This window comes from Myxocyprinus asiaticus, chromosome 18 (genome assembly GCF_019703515.2).
Source record: "Myxocyprinus asiaticus isolate MX2 ecotype Aquarium Trade chromosome 18, UBuf_Myxa_2, whole genome shotgun sequence".
NCBI lineage: Eukaryota > Metazoa > Chordata > Actinopteri > Cypriniformes > Catostomidae > Myxocyprinus > Myxocyprinus asiaticus.
Window position 1 is genome coordinate 29,077,258 of NC_059361.1, and position 21,465 is coordinate 29,098,722.

The following is a 21,465-nucleotide window of genomic DNA, read 5'->3' on the forward strand; positions in this document are numbered from 1 at the left end:
GTATTATTTTCTATAAATTAAGCCATATTATAAAATCTGTTATGAAGGAAGAATACACACAGTATATGCTAATGGCCTGCCTTAAATGGAATTGGATTTCTAAAAATCAGATTTCTAAAAAACATAGATAAAAATATCAGATTATTGGATACAGTACTGCTTTAAGAAAAGAACTGCTAAAATAACTGAAAAGACAAACAAAAATGAAATGTGTGTCCAATGATGAGACTGGCCAGGCTTGTGGACTGAGGTCATAGTTCACACAGCCAGATTGTGTGAGTGTGAGTGTGTGTGTGGGGGGGGGGGATTAAAGGGGTACTTGGACAAACAGCAGGTCATTGCCTCCAGCTACATGAAACTGAAGGGTAAATTGACTTTTCCCTCCATTTTTTTTTTATTTATTTTTTTTACATTTTACATTGAAACACATGCCAAAGTAGTCTACAACATATTTTGAATTTGAGGCAAAGTGAAAATTAAACAAGTGTTAAACTTGAAAACTAAACCAAAAATGCATGAAGCTCTATACTCATCAACTTATAGTTAATGAAACTTGTAACCAAACTAAAATAAACAAGACTACTAATTAGAACAGGAAGAGAGCTGATTGGGGGTGTTCAAAAGTCCTGTCTCTTTAAAGACATCCTTCAATCTGGTGTTTGGAAGAGATGCAACATGATGGTTTGGTACAGAAGAGAGAGAAAAAAAAAAAACAGCCCTAAATGAACACTTTGTATGACTCATCTTTCCTGTGAGCTGATTTCTAATAAAAGACATTTACATAACTCTCTCCCTCATCTTTAAATCGCATGTCCTCTAAAAATGATTAACTGAATTTCATAGTCTTCTGTTTCTGCCATGATGCTAATGTGAAATATGCCTTCATTGGTTCATTTCCACAAATCCATTTTATGTATCCTATCGCTAATACATCTGATCAAATAATATTCATATAAAATAATACTGCTATACACTGCAACTGCTGTACAGGAAAACTTTCTGGCGTAATTAATAAACAATCACTTTCCTTGCTGTGTGAATCTCATAAGAACATATAACTTAAAGGTCATATTTCACCTAAAAATCTAAAGAAAAATAAATAATTCTATTTTGCTTACAGGAAGTTTACCCAAAAATGAAAATTCTCTCATCATTTACTCACCCTCATGACATCCCAGATGTGCATGACTTTCTTTCTTCAGCAGAACACAAAGATTTTTAGATGAATATCTCAGCTCTTTACATCAATACAATGCAAGTAAATAGGTACCAAAACTTTGAAGCTCCAAGAAGCATATAAAGGCAGCATAAAAGTAATCCATGGGACTCCAATGTTTAAATCTTTATATTCAGAAGCGATATGATATGTGTGAGTGAGAAACAGATCAATATTTAAGATGTTTTAACCATAAATTCTCCTCCCTGCATAGTAGGTGGCGATATGCATAAAGAATGGGAATCGTCAAAAACAAAAGAAGAATGTGAAAGTGGAGATTTATAGTAAAAAAGGACATAAATATTTATCTGTTTCTCACCCACACCTATCATATCGCTTCAGAATACATGGATTTAACCACTGGAGTCTTATGGATTACTTTTATGCTGCCTTTATGCCCATTTGGAGCTTCAAAGATCTGGTCACTATTCACTTACATTGTATGGACCTACAGAGCTGAGATATTCTTCTAAAAATCTTTGTGTTAAGCAGAAGAGAGAAAGTCATACACATCTGAGATGGCATGAGGGTTTGTAAATTATGAGAGGATTTTCATTTTTGGGTAAACTATTCCTTTAAATACAGTAAAACCTGTGTTTAGAACCATTAAGATTTTTTGCATTGTGATATTATTTTCACAATAATTAAGCAAATTTCCCCCCAAATTCTCATTGCCATAATGCACATTTTTTCTTATTACTGTAATGTGAAGGAAATTGACATGAGTCATGAAAATTTGCTTTACTGCCTTTAAATTATGCTGATTTTATTTAAAAATACTGTATTACAGTATTTTTGTTTACTGTAATACAGAAAATGGTACTGTATTGTAGTAATGAAAGTCTAATGAGAATGACCATTGAGAATAATGGGAATTACACACAACAATAAAAACTAAAAGGAACAATTAAATGTGTCATTGTAATCTCCTGTTGTTATTTCATTAATATAACAATGCTACTGTCCTAAATGTCTTTAATATTTTATTTAGACCACATTCCTGCAAATCTCAGAGATCAGCCCTCTCTTTCCTCCAGTGTTTCAGCGAATCACTTTTCACACTATTAGATTAAGCAAGAACGCTGAGTCAAATGAAAAATCCCCCTCTCATTCCCTGTACTTTTGGAAAAGAGTGCAGCAGGGGTGATCCATTGCTGCTTGGAGATGTGCTCATGTGACAGATCTCGTCTGCTCTCCATCCTGCCAGCAAGACAACAACACGCAGAATCACATGCAGACACATCACATGCAGAAAGAAGGAAGGGAGGTAGGCATATTTAGATTAGTGACTGTTTATTATGGATGCTGTTTACTAAATGTGTCGTCCCTTATTGCCCGTGCCCCCATAACTGCGCACACCTCCTTTATTGACCGGCACAATATAATCTTATGCGAGACAGACAGTGTATGTGTACTGGCCTTTACGGAAGGATAAATACAGTAGTGATCAGTGTTGATAATAAAACAAAAGCTTCTGAAACCTGTTCATTGAATAACTAGAATAACCATGACTATTGCTGTTCATTGTTTGTTCCTGTTCCATATCGTAAAAGAGCCTGTTTGCCAACGGATGAGCGATCGGTGTGAGTGGGGACAGTTGGTGAGAGTGGCAGCTATCCAGCTGTCTTTTCCCTGATGAAGCATTCCAGAAGTGCTGGACTTTCCCTCACTTAGTGACAGCTGTGAGCTATAATGGAGCTGTTTGAGGCTAATTTTAACCAGAGTTGAAGCACAAGATTCTCTAGTAACTGTGGAGGGTGATCTACCATAAACAACAAGGAATACTATATCTAAAGCAATCAACTGATGTTTTATTATAGAGATATTATTCTAACAATGTTTATCAACATGAGTACCAGTTGCGCTTTATAAGACTTTGCTCTCAATTCCAGTATCATTACACATCGATATGTATTTTCATTTTCTAGTGTTTATAACCAACATTTTAGCAACCAACGTACATTTTAAAAGTATCCCAAAAAAATTCAACCCACAACTATAGTTTTAAATTATGTCTGCATTTTCAAAATAGCCCAACTGGAAGTGTGTGAATTACCTTCTCTCACAAATGCACCAAGGAGATGGCGGATGTCAAGATTTATAGTGAATAGGGACTAATATTTTGGTCTGTTCTCACCAAAAATGATCGTATCACTTCAGAATACATTGATTAAACCACTGAAGTTGTATGGATTAATTTTAATCCATAAAAGGCCTTTATGTCCTTTTTGGATCTTAAAAGTTTTGGACCCCACTGACTTACATTGTATGAACAAAAACACATCATACATCCTTCAAAATATATTCAATTGTGTTTTGAAGAAGAAAGTCATACAAGTTTTAGGCAGCATTAGAGTGGGTTAGCAATGGAGGAAATGTTCGGGTTTACTATTCCTTTAATTTTTATGATTGCTTCTATTGTTTCCATTGCCTGTTTTTCACCACAACAACCTTAAAGGGATAGTTCACCCAAAAACGAAAAGTCCCTCATTTACTCACCCTCATGCCATCCCAGACTTTCTTTCTTCTGATGAACACAAATGAAGATTTTTAGAAGAACATGTCAGCTCTGTAGGTCCTTACAATGAAAGTGAATGGTGATCAGACCTTTGAAGCTCCAAAGATCCCATAAAGGCAGCATAAAAGTAATCCATAAGACTCCAGTGGTTAAATATATGTCTTCAGAAGCGATATAATAGATGTGGGTGAGAAACAGATCAATATTTAAGTCCTTTTTTACTAGAAAGCTACACTTTCACTTTGACATTATTTCACATTCTGAAAGTGGAAATTTATAGTAAAAAAAAGGATTTAATTATTGATCTGTTTCTCACCCAAAGTGATTGCATAGCTTCAGAAGATATGGATTAAACCACTGGAGTTGTATGGATTACTTTTATGCTGCCTTTATGTGCATTTTTGGAGCTTCAAAGGTCTGGCCACCATTCACTTGCATTAAAAGGACCACACATATGACAATAAAGTCTTGAACTTGAACTTTTGTAAGCCACTGATAATACAAATCTTGATTTTAAATATATCTTGTTTTGGGGTGAATTTTGTGTGATTTTAGCAAGCTGTGACATTCAATATGCAATTTTTCCCCACCAAAACTGTTGTTGTGATAAAGTTAAGAGTGCCAACTACTGTTATATGTAGTTTTTACCCAGTTCAAGACAAAAATAAGTATTATGTAATTTCTTTAAACAATCATTGCAATTCTGCTACAGTAGGTCTGTGGGGGGTCTGACAGTTTTAGACAAACAAACAGTCAAAGCTAACCATTCTAATAAACAAATATACATTCTTTATTACTTTCTGTACTCCTTTGTAAGGCAGGCACAAACAGTGCATGTGCAGGGTAGTCACATTTCTGACTTAAAATAAAATGTAAAAATCATCATGTGAGAGTTAAGACTAGAGTTCAGAGGGTTTAGGTGTTTGTAGAAGGCGGCACAAATAGATACAGATGGTCCCATGATTATGAGATGATAATTTTTCCAGTTTTATATCTTTCATCAAAGGAACTGTAAGGCACAAGTCAGCGATTTTAAAAAGTTTGACTGTCAAAAGGCACTTTATCTCTCCAGTTATTCCAGTACAGAAAGTCCACCCTGAGTTACAGCAATACTCCAGTTATTTAAATGACAATAAAAACACGAAGGAGTTAATACTTAAGCTAAAAAAACAGACAGCCATTCCAAAGGCTGTCGAAGTTAAACAGGGAGAAAATGGACTGCATGTTCCAATACCCTGAACAATACTGGTAATAAGTACAGTGTTCATGATTTTCCAAAATAATATTTTCAAGAAAGAGTAAACAACATGCACTTTATAAAGAAACCACTTATATGAGATGATGGTTAAGTCTTTAGTCATTGCTGATTTTGTAACTGAACAACTGTCACAATGTAAAGTGTGATGTCACCATGAGTGTAGTTTTGTTCATGGTGTGAACATAAGCATGTGTGTGAGAGTGTGTGTTCAGAGGTGTGATACTGTAAGGTCGTCCTCAGTGTGCAGGGGGCATGTGATGGTTCATCTGTGACGGTCCCAGGAAGCCTAGTCTCTGTTTTGTCTTCCTTTGCTCTGTCATCTGTACATGTACATGAAACACACAAAACAGAGAAACCATTGTTACAGAAGCAGATATTTAAATAATAGACAATTAGCTGGGTCAAAACTCTATTCAACTATGTAACCCAAATGCTTCTAGATAGCTAAGCTTGACCTCTCGAGTCACTGCATTCTGAAACTTGTCAGAAACGTTTTTCTGAAACGTGTCAGAATGCAGTACATAATGCAATGCAAAGATGTGTTGCATTCTCAGCGTTGCCACAAGGGGTACTACAGCAGGAATATACATGGAGTTTTCTCTTTCAGGTCAAATAGTGTCAGGGAGTTAATCTATCATCATGTTAATGGCTCTAAAACCTTAAAACGACTGTAAAAATGTTGATTTAAACAACTTTACATCTCAAATAATACATATGTTCTAAGAGAAGAATTAATGTAAGTACTTTTATAAAATTATAAGCTTCACATTTCTGCCTTTAAACCCTCCAAAAAATGGCCCCATTCACTTCCATTGTAAAAGCCTCACTGTAACCTCGATTTGTGCTTTTTTTAAAAAAAGAAAATGTGGGATGAATCAAAGTAATTTTTTTGTGGTAATCAACATTTTGCCACAAATGCTGTCGATGGAGCTTAACTTGTATTAAACCCTGATAATTCCTATTTAGTATGTCAAAATCAAATCAAATCACTTTGTCACACAGCCATATACACAAGTGCAATGATGTGTGAAATTCTTGGGTGCAGTTCCAATCAACATAGCAGTCGTGACAGTGATGAGACATATACCAATTTACAATAACATTAAATTAACACAGCACAATTTAAACATCTGATATACACATAATTACACTCAACAATATACAAATAATAACATACACTGTACAGTATACAATACACACTATATAGATACACATTATTCAATAAATATAAAAAATAAAAATACATAAAAAAGTATATATAGTATATATAGAATGTACAGTATTGTACTGTATTGACATTCAGGCTGTCGGTTGATAGTCAGTTGTTAAGAGAGAATATAATATAATAATAATATAATTTATGACAGTCCGGTGTGAGATATAAGAGTAAGAGTAATAAAGTGCAGTGCTGATGTATTTTGATCGTGGGAGATCAAGAGTTCAGAAGTCTGATTGCTTGGGGGAAGAAGCTATCATGGAGTCGGCTGGTGCGGGTCCTGATGCTGCGATACCGCCTGCCTGATGGTAGGAGTGAGAACAGCCCATGGCTCGGGTGGCTGGAGTCTCTGATGATCCTCCGAGCTTTTTTCACACACCGCCTTGTATATATTTCCTGGAGGGAGGGAAGCTCACCTGATGTGTCTGGCAGTTCGCACCACCCTTTGCAGTGCTTTGCGGTTGTGGGCGGTGCTATTGCCATACCAGGCGGAGATGCAGCCAGTCAGGATGCTCTCTACATTGCAGGAGTAGAACCGTGTGAGGATGTGGCGGTTCATTCCAAACTTCCTCAGCCGTCTCAGGAAGAAGAGGCGCTGATGAGCCTTCTTCACAATGACTTCAGTGTGGACGGACCATGTGAGTTCCTCAGTGATGTGGACACCCAGGAACTTGAAGCTGCTGACTCTCTCCACCGGTGCTCCATTGATGGTGATGGGGCTGTGTTCTCTGTCTTTTCTTCTGAAGTCCACCACAAGCTCCTTTGTCTTACTGACGTTGAGGGAGAGGTTGTGCTCCTGACACCAGTGTGTCAGAGTGTGCACCTCCTCTCTGTAGGCTGTTTCATCATTGTCAGTGATCAGACCTACCACCGTCGTGTCATCAGCAAACTTAATGATGGCATTGGAGCTATGTGTTGCCACACAGTCATGTGTGTACAGGGAATACAATAGTGGGCTGAGAACACAGCCCTGCAGTGCTCCAGTGTTGAGGGTCAGTGATGAGGAGATGTTGCTGCCCATTCTAACCACCTGGTGTCTGCTTGACAGGAAGTCCAGGATCCAGCTGCACAGCGAGCTGTTTAAGCCCAGAGCCTGGAGTTTCTCATCTAGCTTGGAGGGCACTATGGTGTTGAATGCTGAGCTGTAGTCTACAAACAGCATTCTCACATAAGTGTTCTTTTTTCCAGGTGGGAGAGAGCAGTGTGTATTGTGGATGCAATGGCATCATCAGTGGAGTGGTTGTTGTGGTAAGCAAACTGCAATGGGTCTAGAGATAGAGGCAGCACAGAGCAGATGTAATCTCTGATTAGTCTCTCAAAGCATTTGCTGATGATGGGGGTCAGAGCAACAGGACGCCAGTCATTTAAGCAAGTTACTTTTGATTGTTTTGGAACAGGCACAATGGTGGATGTTTTAAAGCATGTGGGGACTACAGACAAAGAGAGGGAAAGGTTGAAAATATCCGTAAAAACACCAGCCAGCTGGTTCGCGCACGCTCTGATGACGCAACCCTGAATGCCGTCTGGGCCCGCGGCTTTGCGGATATTCACCCATCGGAAGGATCGGGTTACATCCGCTACAGAGACGGAGAGTGAACTAACCTCTGTAGCTTCGGCCGCGAGAGCTCTCTCCACGAGGGCGGTGTTATTTCCCTCAAAATAAGCATAAAAAGTATTTAGCTCATCCGGGAGAGAGGCAGCGGTGTTCATGGCGGAGTTTTTATTCCCTTCAAAGTCCGTGATGATGTTAATTCCCTGCCACATGCTTCTAGAGTTGGTGGTGTTAAACTGTCCTTCAATCTTGCTCCTGTACTGACGTTTTGCTGTTCCGATTTTTTTTCGGAGGGCATAACTGGCTTGTTTATGCTCCTCCACGTTCCCGGAATTAAAAGCAGAGGTCCGCACATTAAGTGACGCGCGAACATCATTATTTATCCATGGTTTCTGATTCGGATATATCCTTATTGTTCTGGTCGGAACCACGTCCTCCATGCACTTTTTGATGAAACACATTACGCTATCAGCATAAAGCTCGATGTTGTCATCAGAGGCGGACCGGAACATCTCCCAGTCCGTGTGATCAAAACAGTCTTGTAGCATGGAATCTGATTGGTCCGACCAGCACTGGATCGTTCTGAGAGTGGGTGCTTCCTGTTTCAGTTTCTGCCTGTAAGCGGGCAGAAGCAGAACGGAAGAGTGATCCGATTTGCCAAATGGTGGGCGGGGGAGGGATTTGTAGCCATCCCGGAACGGAGAGTAGCAATGGTCCAAAACCCGGTCCCCTCGTGTGTTGAAACTAATGTGCTGGTGGTATTTTGGTGCGACTGATTTTAAACTGGCTTTATTAAAGTCCCCGGTCACAATGAACGCGGCCTCAGGGTGCATGGTTTCCTGTTCACTTATACTCCCATACAGTTCCTTGAGTGCCCGGTCTGTGTCGGCTTGTGGGGGAATGTACACAGCTGTGATAATGACTGCTGTGAATTCCCTCGGTAGCCAGAATGGTCGACACAGAAGCATGAGAAATTCCAGATCAGGAGAGCAGAAAAGCTTGATAGAATGTACGTTCCTCTGATCACACCAGGATTTGTTGATCATAAAACATACACCACCTCCTCTGCTTTTACCTGAGAGGTCTTTCACTCTGTCCGCTCGGTGCACGGAGAACCCCGCGGGTTCAATGGCTGAGTCTGGAATCTCCGCAGACATCCAAGTTTCTGTAAGGCAGATAATGCAGCAGTCCCTTGTATCTCGTTGGAAAGAGATCCGCGCTTTCAGCTCGCAGAGCTTGTTATCCAGAGAATGAACATTTGCCAGAAGAATAGTGGGTAGCGGGGGTCGATTTGCGCGGTGTCTTACTCTGATGAGAACACCGGCTCTGTTTCCCCTTTTCCTTTTGCGTTTCCGCGGCCGTGCTGCCCAGACAAAGGGCTCCGCTTGCGTGTTTGTAAACAGCGGGTCGGCATTGAGAAATCTCAAGTCAAAAGTCAAAAATCAAAAGTCCTGTTTACGGTGTGATATTGCTGAACCAATGTCCAAAAGTGTTTGTCTGTCGTAGACAATAAGGCAGACAACATCCAAGACAAAAAAAACATAAGAATTGTGAACAAAACAAACAAAACACTACTATGTTGTGTCGGAGCTCGCAACGCAGCAGCCATACTCGGCACCATCTTGAGTCTTACTGTCCCATGTACGAATGGGACTGTGCTTTTCCAATACATTAGCCAAGCATTAGCATCTGAATTTGTGTACTTGCATTACAAGTACACAAATGTTTGTTGCCATCTGTCCCTATTTACAGTTTGGGATTTTGAATCTCAGTTAAACATAACCTAAAGGAATTATGTACATCATGATTATAAAACAGTTCAAGAGTTCATGAGTGAAGTTGTGTTTTTACGCAGAGAATTTGCACTGTAGTTGCTAGGGAGGGTAGAGTCACATGGGGTATCCTCCTCGTGGTTGCTATAATTTTGTTCGCTCTCGGTGGGGTGCGTGGTGAGTTGTGCGTGGATGCCGTGGAGAATAGCGTGAAGCCTCCACACGCGCTATGTCTGCGCAGTGACACACTCAACAAGCCACGTGATAAGATGCGCGGATTGATGGTCTCAGATGCGGAGGCAACTGAGATTCGTCCTCTGCCACTCGAGGCGAGTCACTACATCACCATGAGGACTTAGAGTGCATTGGGAATTGGGCATTCCAAATTGGGGAGAAAAAGAGGAGAAATAAATAAATAAAAAAATCAGCGAACGTGCCATCCTTTAAAATACCTCCTTTTGTGTTCCACAGAAGAAAGTCAAACGGAACAACATTATGGTGAGTAAATTATGACTGAATTGATTATTTTCTGGGTGAACAATGTCTTTAAGAGAGTACAAAAGCATTGATGTAGAGCATAACTTCTTATTTGATGGGTCTTTGTTATTTTTCCACCATATAGGATTTGAACTGGCATATGACCTTTCTTGAGATAGGACTAGTAAGTAAACAGCCCTACACCAAGAAAACAGGTGGAACACAGTGTTGCAACACTGAACTGGAGAGAGGCTGTTTGTCTGAACACATGACAAGTTTGGATTTCGCCTACTGGATCTGAGCCTGGCTAGCGCTGAGAGGTGAGGATGATCTGTTTAATTAAGCCTGGCTGTCGAGAGAGAAATCATTTTAATAAGTTATTTGACATCCAGCACTGCCAGGAGAATTACAGTAAGCCCACTTCTCGTGACCGCCATGAATTAAAAGGACTACTTGTGTATGTGAAGGGGGCCACCCTGATTTGTCTACTGTACCTGTTGTGGTTTTGTTAAAGGGGTCATATCATTCTGTTTTTGCACTAAAATTCGGATTTATTTTTAAAAATTCGGATTTATTTTATCCTGACTCTCTCTCTGACATTTAGAATAAAACAATTCTAAAACTAGTCTATTTTTTGCTGCTGTACCTATAAAAAATGCATGTGAAATTAACAACAACGCTGCCAGGTTTAGAATATACAGTATATATTTTAACTGCCCTGTCTAACTTCAACAGCCTCTTTGCCAAGTCTGCATCATATTTTGACAGATTCCTAAAATCAATTCATGCTGAAAAGTGCCACATAAATAGTTAAAGGGATAGTTCACCCCAAAATGGAAATTCTCTCATCATTTAGGTTAAAAATAAATGTAAGCCACTTTTTCCTAACATTGGGATCCTTCAGGAGGATATGAAGAGTGGTAGGTGCTACACGCTGTCTGAAACAGCTCAAGGTTTGTAAAATGTTTACATATTTAATTCTTAAATTGTAAAATGTTGTTTAAGAATAATAGTATCTATCTATCCAGCTATCTATCTATCTTCTCATTTCCAACACCTGAACGTAAAAAAAAAAAATTCCATTGTAGATTAAGCTCTTTTTCCACACAAGATAAAGGAAAATGTGCATCGACTGCTTCTTGCTCACTCTCCTGGGATCAGTGGTGTTTCTCAATGACTATGCAAGATTTCAATTCCTGTGTGTTTATGTCCAAGTACAGCACAGTTCAAATCCATGGGGCAGCAATTTCTTTCTAAAGTCATCCTATTAGAACCCAAAGCTCTCCCTTTCTAGTCTCTCCTTGTGTCATGTGAACTGGTTAAACTGTTTGTGCAGAATCACATGTGGGCCAGGCAGGTGATAGCAGTGATCCGACACAGCGGAGCAGAGCCGGAACATCCACATGGCCACAAGGCACTGCCCCACCCCTATGCTGATGGAATTCCACAGCAGGGCCTAATAGTCACACATCAGAGGCCAAAAAAGGAAAAAAGCCAGAAACGGTTGTTTTTTGCTCAGTGCGGGCAGTGAAACTGGGCAACCTTTTGGACATCGACTTGGTTTCTGTGGCTCAACTGGTAGAACATGGTGCCAGCAACACCAAAGTCATGGGTTTGAATCACAGGACACACACAAAGTGATAAAAAGTATACCTTGAATGCTTTGTTAGTCACGTTGGATAAAAGCATCTTCCAGCTGCTTCAATGTAAATGTTACCTGTTCTTTAAGTTCAGCAAGCTGGCTAGACAGCTGAGTCACCAGTGTGACGGTGGTGTCCAACCTCTCCTGCAGCGATCGTATCTCGTTCTGTTCGCTCTCACCCTCAGAGCTCACCAAAGACATGGCCCTCATTCGTGGAAACCAGTCCAGATTCTTCTCCTAAGGGTAAGAGAGAAATCTGAATGGTACTTTGCACAGTTCAAAAACACCTATGGGTACAGTAAATAGTCACACTCCCAAGTTACAGCATCAGTTGATTCAATATTGCTGTTTCGGGCTGGCCAGGATGCTCAAACAAACAGAGTAATGTTTTTATAAGAGGTCGAACGACTTTTAGGTTTTGCCGATTAATTGGTACGATATCTGCTTTTGGAATGGAACAGTGCAGACATTTCAAAATAAGAGTCCTAGTGTATTTTGGGCTAGTTTATAGTTGAAAGTCCTGCGTTATGCACCATATCTTTATTTTTGTCTGGTTATTATTGGGATTTTGGTTGCTCAGTAAAATGCATCTGTGATTTTATTCACTTTGGACTCTTTTGCTTCTATGTCTGTGCCTGTCACAATAAGGAAAGAATATTTTTAAATGTTATTTAAACAATTACATATTTTTTACATTCAATAAATACATTTTAAAAACTATCAGCCAATGAATAGTTAGTTATCTGCCTTTACCACTACCTTAGTAATCGGTATCGGCAAAATCCAATGTCGGTCGACCTTTAGTTTTTATTGCTCCATAGAGCCATAGTGTTTACACTTTTCAGTCAACCTACAAATGTTTTAATTGTCGTTCTCTCTGCATATTAAGCAGGATAGGAGAAGGTATTTACCAAAGAATATTACACAGTTCAGCTTTAAATATATTTAAAAAAAAAAAACAAAGTTTTTGGATGACTACTCAACTAGTCGATCATCCTCACCCATCCCTATTTGGGATCTGCTTCAACTGCTGTTAGCTAAAGAAAATAAGAATATAAGCACAGTTAAAAGATAATTCTGAAAACAGGAAGTAGCCTGTTGTGAGTCATTATGCTTTGTGAAGTGTGTGGGCCTACACAGCAGCTTACGTACAAGACATTTTTTGCAGCCTGCGTTTGCCATGTGTGATTAGTGTGTACATGAGTTTATCTAGTCTGGTGGTGGTGATGGTGGGGGGGGGATGTGTGAGATAAGGAGGGGGGGTCACAGTGCGGAGGCTCATCAGATACAGTTATATAAGGTGCTTTTCACAGTCAGCCTGACAAGAGCGCTGCAAGGTGCGCAGAGAGTTCCAGGATATGTTTAGAGGTGGGGAAAACACTGCCTTCCCTTCTTACACAATCATGCAATAACACACAGCTACATACACTCACAAGGAAACACACCCGTGCATAAAGCTTCTGACAATACACAGCACCTTTCTCCGCTATACAATAGGGAATGAGTCTTTCCAAGAAAACCACACTGGATAAACATGCTGCTCTTCTGAGAAAGCAGTACATGCACAAGGTCAAATACACCTCTGTAAACTTCCCATAAAAATCAGGACAAAGCACCTCTACACCTCTACAGTATATGTCTGGAAAAGTCTGCATCTGGTTTCCATGGGAAATAAAATGGGAACAAGGGGAAAATTTGCCTTGGGCAAAAATTACAATTAATTGGTTCCTGGGCATGGTTCATTATGAAATCTATGGAAAACATTAACGAGAAGAGGAGTGCTAAAACATAGGTGAAGTGAGGACAGAGGAACAGAGGCTAGACTGTCAAGTCTCATGAAATATCCAATTTTACAAGGTCTGGTACTGAAAGATGCTACCTAAGGATACAAGAGAGAACACAAAAACAACTCAGCTTTCTTATGGCAGTTTTCTCATGGCAGGTTAGGGGGGGAAAAAAAAGAAAGACTGTGCATAAAGTATTTTTTTCATGAGACTCAGACAGCATTGAACAATGGAGTTTATCCAAGGCCAACTGATCATTACTTGTTCAATTATCAATTACTAATTAATTGAACATTGAACATTCAGTGATAAGAGTGCCAACAAGCTGTCTGATAAACTCTCTGTGCATAGCAAATATTAATAGTTTCAGATATTGAATATCTTAGTGTTAGGATAGAGGTTTTTCAGAAATGATTTACCACATTCAAAGAAGCCATATTCTTTATGAATAAAAACGTACTGAAAAATTACTAAAACTGACCCCGGGTACACACGCGTGGACAATGTATTTTGGCTATATGCAATGCATAATTTAAATAAATTTATACTGACTGATCTCAGTTCAGAAGACCCTGTCAGTAAAGGTTTAAATTTTCAGCATATGGAGTCATGTGACAAAACATCTTTTTTCCTTAGAAATCCTCTATTTACTGTGCATTATCACACTGAGAATCAATGGGTTCATCCAAAAGCTGGAAAATTTTGCTTTCAGAGGCTTTATATGGAGTTAGGATGAAAATAAGGTGCATTTCAAACTGTTCTGAGACCAGTGCAGACAGACAGTACACTGGAGGTTAAGTCATTCACTAAATAGGGAGCAAGAGAGCATCCTATAGCTTTCCTATGCAACTAAGTGCATTCACTCTTAAAATCCGACATGATCCACTGTCGGATACATAGTCTTTTTTAATTTATAATGTATAATTTTATTTTAACATTGTTGGCAGTGATTTGCCAACACTCCTGGAAACATAATAAACAATTTGATAAAAAAAAAAAAAAACTTCTATGATTTTCTATAGCTTGGTATTATTTAAAATGTCTAAACTTAGTCCTGCTGTCCACATATGTTACCACCATTTTTAGGAAAATGATTTGCTCTAGAAACTTTTTTTTTTTGTTGCCATTTTTTTATTAGGGGCTACTATTTACAAATCAAAAAAGGAAATGGAAAATTCACACATCATTCATCTGTTTCATGTGTGACGCTCGGGTCTCAGGAGGTTAAAACTGCCATATTTAGCGTTGCGATTTCTCACATTCATTTGTATACCAGTCTCTAATATCTCTGATACTACATAGGTGTTGGTATGCAAATGTGTGTGAATATGTTGATGTGCTCATGGTTGTGACATGATTGCCATGATGATTACCAAATGGCCCTTTTTGCAATTTTGTTTACATTCACAGTCCACCAAAAACATTTATTCAAACATTTGTCTACAAGAGTATGTCTACATAGTGTGTTAAGATCTATATATAAAGAGCTTGAAGAATCCTCTTTTCCATGATATGGCCAAAATATAAAAGAGTGATAATGTGAATTAGAATAGGTAATACATAAAAATCTATACAATGCAATCAATCAATGGGTCCGCCTTTTCTCAGTGCTCCCATATCTACAAGTAGACATGAAAATACAAGAATGTCTGCATATATTAAGTTATATTAACATATCAATCTATTGTCTGATTTGGTTCATTAACCTTGAGACCAAGTAATACTTTTGTTTAAAATCTAAAGTTTTTAAAGTTTCATCCTACCTAAATACTGCAATAAATCTGATCTCCAGGGCCATGAACAAATATTGCAATACACACATAAACACAAACCAAATCTCAGAAATCCTCACTCTATACAAACTCCTCTTCATTAACTGTTCCACATACATTTGGGTATAAATGTTAGACAACTCTTTCCAATACAACATTAAAAACTAATGAACATTGTTTGTTATGGGACTGGTGTAATTATACTGCTGCAGATGCTTGTTCCAGCAGACCTCATACAGATAACAATGATAACAACCAATAACAATTATGTTTCATCAGGCCAATTTGGATATACATCATGGTTCATATCACAAATGACACTTCACCTGCAAAACACTAATGCTCTGGTCCTGCATTTAGCATTGTCCCCTAAACATACTATAAACCAGGGAATTTCAAACTTTTTAACGCCAAGGACCCCAGAGGTCAACAGAGAATGGCCAGACTGGTTTGAAATGACAGAAAGGCTACAGTAACTCAGATAACCACTCTGTACAATTGTAGTGTGCAGAATAGCATCTCAGAATACACAACACGTCGAACACTGAGGCGGATGGCCTACAACAGCAGAAGACCACATCGGGAACTTTATTAGGACTATAGTGTTCCTAATAAAGTGCTTAGTGAGTGTATATTGTCTTTTATATTGTCATTAAAATTTTACCTGGAAAATATTTACTTTGCATTAAGTTGAAAGCCTAACGTTTTTCTACCCACTACCCAGAGTAATGTTAGATGAATAAACCTGTCTTGAAGAGAAACATATATTAAATTAAATGTTAATTATCTGTATGGCACTTTTCACAATAGCATAGCCAATACAATAAAATAATTGTGATAAATCTCATTATTTCTGACCTTCTGTTTTTAGAAAGCATAATAAAACAGTGATGCTTTACAGTTTATGTACATTTAGTTAATTAATCTTAAAAAATATTCCAGGACACTTTGAAAAACCCCTTTCTAAGCAAGTAACAGAACGCAAACGCTTAAAGCTAGGCAAGCTTAATTTTATGCATCACTGCATTCCAAATAATGCAATTTATAACAAAACACAAGTGTGCATTGTATTTCTCAGTATTGTTGCAAAACAGAACAAACTTCTTTTATGCTCATTTTTCTCTTATAGGTCAACTACTGTCATGGCAGAGCTACAATTTGAATTTGAATCTTGCTGAGCTGAAGTTAGTTAAATAAACTGTTGATATGATTATACAGTAACTAGCTACCTGAATAATAACACATCCAGTTTAACGCCAAAAACATCTGAAGGAACTATCATGCCCTTAAGTAAAGTTTTTTACCACCACAGTAATGCAAGAATGCACATTAGGCACGCACAACGTGCTAGCCAGGCATTCGCACCTGCATTTGTGTACCTTCCTTAAAGTAAAAGAGTTCATGGTTTAAAATTGACCTCAGAGTAAATGCCTGAATGTTACTGAAATCTGTCCAGAGTAAGACACAGTTGTCACGGGTAGACACTAGCATGCTATTGCCAGTTAAGAGTGGACCAATCCCAGTAAAACAGAGGCTAATAACGGCTTTAGCTTACGGCTCACAACTTACAAAACATTTACACACAAGTGGACACACACATGTGGACACACACACACACACAAAAAACTTCAACACTGACGCTGCTGCAGATGTTTGTGTGGGTAAGGTGAATGGGCTATCATTAAAGTGCTATTAAACTTTTTTCCCATCTGACAGACAGCATAATTGCTCGATCACGTGTATTCGTCTCTCATCCCCATAAAGCCGCTGTTTTGTAACGGATATGCAGTTTCAGAGCGCTGCCATCAAACCAGTTCTGGAAATAGCTGCATGATTGCAATAATCAGTTTGATTAGCGTGACTGGCCATTGCACACACTCCTGCAGCTGGGAGAGAGAGGAGAAAGGGAGAGGTCCCATGGTGAATGCGTGACCTTTGAACTTACATTGATCACAAGTCTTAGAGGTAGAGGAGTTTTTTTTTCTTGTTTCTGCCGATAGAGCATGACGACGGTGTTGCCAAGGAGACACCTGACTCACTGTGCGTTCAAGAGCGGTGTAGCAGGTGTGTGTGTGTGTATGTGAGGGACAGGAGAGTATGTGAGAGGCTAGGCTGAGCTAACAGTCGGCCATTTGAGATGGGTTACATAACAAAGCTGTGACTGCTGCAGTACCTGCACACATACACACACTCCCTCTCTCTAGCAGTGTGATAATCGCATGCACGCACGCGCGCACACACACACACACACAAAACACCAGTATACAGAGATCTACTTGCTTCAATGTAAGGCTTTCTATGTTATTACCTTTAAAAGTGCAATCAGTAACTTTTTTCCAATGTAAAAAAGCTTTACCCCTAAAGAAATGATTTGTACTGTGAAAAATATACTCTGTATATATGTATGTGAATGAAAACACTAAGCTTGATTTCTTGCATTGTTGCGTTCCAAAACGTTTCAGAACACAATTCATAATGTGAACACCATTTACATTAATTAAAGAGATTAAGCTGGGCTTAATTGGAGTCTTTTTTGTGTCTTTTCAGGTGACTGGAGTCTGCGCACACACAAAAACACAGAGCCAGACTGTAATATTTTGCATTCTGTTACGGTTTCATGTGGGCTGATGCAAGATCCTTTTATAGACAGAATGAACAAACAAACAAATAATTACACTATCAAAAAGAAAAAATTAATTGTTGCTTGCATCGTCAATGTCTCATCTTTGCTATCTCAGACTTAATAAGAGCCCTTGTGTTTGTAGTAATAACACAGGATAATTTGTTAATATCGTACTAATTGAATTTAATGTGTCCTCACTAGGCCTGCATAGAATCTGCATTGATTCGCTCCACACATTTTTACAGAATTGAAAGAATTGATTTTGCGAGCCATGGTCCACGTCAGCAGATGCTTTTTGTGAATAGCAAATTTCAACGTTTTGAGTGCTTTTTATAAGTCAAAGTAGCTGTAACCCACACCTCCAATCTTGTTTTATTGATTGGATGCCAGGTTTGACAACTCCTGACTCTAACTAGCTTTTGTTGATTTCATTAGCCTAGGGGTTCACATACTTTTTACAACCTACACTGTGAATGTTTGAATGATGTATTCAATATGTACAAGAACAATACAATCATTTTTCATTATTGTAACTTAGATGAAAATCAAACCAGATTTTAAGACAAATTTATACATAAATGCAGGTAATTCCAAAGGGTTCACATATTTTTTCTTGCCACTGTATGCAGTATATATCAGTATTATAACAATACTATATGCTCTCTATAGATATCAGTTGATTCTGCAGATTTTCCTTTCATGTGGGTCTGAATGATGAATGAAATCATCTATATATAGTAGATCTTAACTATCTCTGCATAAAACATATTTTTTTCTCCTCCCCTCCAATATGATCATTAGCCCTGCTTGGCCCAATATCATACTGAGGAAGCCCTCTTAATGAGGGTTTTAATTACTACACTGATTTTTAGTGTGCTCTGTGAGAAACAAGGATCAAGAGAAGGCCACACACACATAAACAAACAATTGAACGCACACACATAGGGTAATCTTAAGGGATGTTCACTACCTCTTTCTGCTGGAGCCTAGTCAGCTTGGAGTCAAAGGCAGACACACACACACACGCGCGCACGCGCGCACACGCACACACACACACACGCACACGCGCACACGCACACGCACACACACACACACACACACACGCACACACGCACACACACACTGGGCAAGTCCTTGGTTTGTCACTGCCAACAATGTCAACAATGACAAAGCAAACAAGAATTCAATTACAAAGCAAACTTATTTAATCAAAACAATTCATGCTACAACTAAGAAAAAGGATCTAGCATTCAATGATCATGTGCATGTGCCTTCATGCTTTTGTAAACTTATTTGTTTTCTACAATGTTCTGAACATTATTGTTATATGAATTCTGCTGATGTTAATGCGTCACCAAGATGTTCTCCAGCTGGCTGAATGAGGTTGTCAAAATTTCACAAATAACTTTTAATAGTATTGACAGTATCAGTTAGAAGGGGTTGAAAATTGAAAACAACTGCATAATGTTTTACCATTTTCCAGCAAAAATGTTTATGAATTTTGCTCTCATGAAGATTCATTATATCTGTAAAAAATATAAAATTATTTTGGTAACACTTTAGCATAAGGTTCCATTTGTTAACATTAGTAAATGCATTAGGTATCATGAACAAACAATTAACAATATTTTTTACAGCATTTATTCCTCTTTGTTAATAAAATACTATTTTATTTTATCACTATAATTGTTTATTGCTAGATAATGTTATTTCACAGTGAATTAACTAATGATAACATACAACTTTTGATTTTGAAAAATGTATTTGTTAAAAAAAAATTACATTAAGATTAATAAATGCTGTAAAAGTATTGTTAATTGTTAGTTCATGTTAGCTAATATTGTTAACTAATATTAACAAATGGAACCTTATTGTAAAGTGTTGCCATTCTTTTATTATTATTATTATTATTAAAACAAATTAAAAAATTTTTAATGATAAATATATATATATATTTTTTTTTCTGAAATATGTTACTAAATAAACAAAATCTTCTTATTTTTTGGGGGTGGGGTCATTGAAAATATTGGCAGGGAAAGTCAAAATTGGAACTAATGGCCAGACTGCAACAGAAAAATTCCTTATGCTGGCAATTGACATCATGGTACCAGGCCAGTGATGGACTAACCTTAATCATCTGGGCCACATAGCTCTCAGGGCCTGTATATTCAGTGGGGTCCTTCACCTTCACCAAGACAAGGAAGTACAAGTAGTGCCACATGTTGTGCTCTGATTTTATGTGTTCCTCGAATGACACAGTCTTGTTATCAAACTTGTCTCTTTCAAGACCTGAAGAACAACAGATAATAAAAATGAAAAGTCTCATTCTGTCTATCAAAATCTCTTGTTTCATTAATGGCATTCCACTGATATGTTTACAAACACTGTAATACATTCCCCCAGATCTGTTATTCTCTTACATAGACTTTATTTCCTCTATAGAGGTTTAAATGTCACCATAATCATAGTTTAAACCATCAAATAAAAAGCCCAGTCACAGACCACATATACAAATTCAAAGGATGTCAGTGTAATAGACTATGACAGGGCATGATCTGCTTAGAGCCGCCCTAATGGCTAGTTCCAGTGAGAGGTTTCACTGTTGTGCAGATGTTGGGAAGAGTGGTCCTTTAAAGGACCACTTTTGTTGCATTTTTTTTTTGCCATTAAAATCCTCTTATGTAAGTTTCTTGCATTAAAACAGACTGGTTTTATTCACAGTTTTATACTCTTACTCTGATCCTCATGAATAAGATTTTACAGCTACTGTATCTTTTTACAAGAATTCTGTCATCACTTACTTGCCCTCATGTTGTTCCAAACCAGTGTGATTTCATTCCATGGAACACAAAATATTTTGAAGAATGTCTAAGTTGCTCTTTTCCATACAATGAAAATGTATAGGGACTGGGGCCGTAAAGCTTCAAAAATGACAAAAAACACCAAGTGGTCCATTTGACTTGTGTGCTATATTCCAAGTCTTCTAAAGTCATATGATAGCTTTGTGTGAGGGATACACGGAAATATAAGTCACTGCAGCAGCTACGTTTTGAATGTTCGTTGTGAGCAAAGTCAATCTCTTAATTTAAAGGAATAGTGACCCAAAAATGAAACTTCTGTCATTATTTACTAACCCATATGTCATTCCAAACCCATATGACTTTTTTTGTCTATGGAACACAAAAGGATATATTTTATTTGATAGTGAATAATGACTTACATTTTGGAATTAACTTTTATGACACTTTTGGGTGCATTTTTCAGCTTTAAACTAAAGTGAGTTAAAATCAACTGCTAAATGGAAATCAGTGATCACAACATTCTTTAAAATATCTCCTTTTGTGTTTGACAAAGTCATATGGTATGGAACGATATGAGGGTGAGTAAATAATGATATAATTTTTCTTTAAAAGATCAAGGAAAATACTGTTTTCCATGACATGTCCCCTTTAAGCAAGACATACCACAAATGAAGCAGGAGGTCTTCAGAATCTCCTCCTTTCTTTGTTTCTCACTCCTGAGATCAGCAAAGGTGTCGATGATCACACCAAAGATGAGGTTCAACACAATGATGATGACAATGAAGAAGAACAGGAGGTCGTACACAACGCGTGCCGGGAACATGGGCTCCTGAG

At 38.1% G+C, this 21,465-nt stretch overlaps 1 protein-coding gene and 1 long non-coding RNA gene across 4 annotated transcripts in view; one reads left to right on the top strand and one right to left on the bottom strand.

Annotated features, from left to right (window-relative positions):
- The first annotated feature begins 1,307 nt into the window (after nt 1-1,307).
- Nucleotides 1,308-11,709, top strand: LOC127456522 (uncharacterized). The gene is made up of 3 exons (XR_007899852.1): nt 1,308-2,483; nt 10,004-10,030; nt 10,155-11,709. It is a non-coding gene; the product is annotated as an uncharacterized LOC127456522 (long non-coding RNA).
- LOC127456513 (inositol 1,4,5-trisphosphate receptor type 2-like) overlaps nt 2,493-21,465 on the bottom strand; it is a 116,529-nt gene continuing 97,556 nt past the window's right edge. For all 3 annotated transcript variants that reach the window (XM_051725046.1, XM_051725044.1, XM_051725043.1), the window contains 4 exons: nt 21,295-21,460; nt 19,959-20,119; nt 11,727-11,888; nt 2,493-5,312 (listed from right to left, as the gene is read on the bottom strand). In XM_051725046.1, coding sequence (XP_051581006.1) covers nt 5,229-5,312; nt 11,727-11,888; nt 19,959-20,119; nt 21,295-21,460 — 573 coding nt within the window. In that variant the 3' untranslated portion in view covers nt 2,493-5,228. The remainder of the gene's footprint in view (nt 5,313-11,726; nt 11,889-19,958; nt 20,120-21,294; nt 21,461-21,465) is intronic.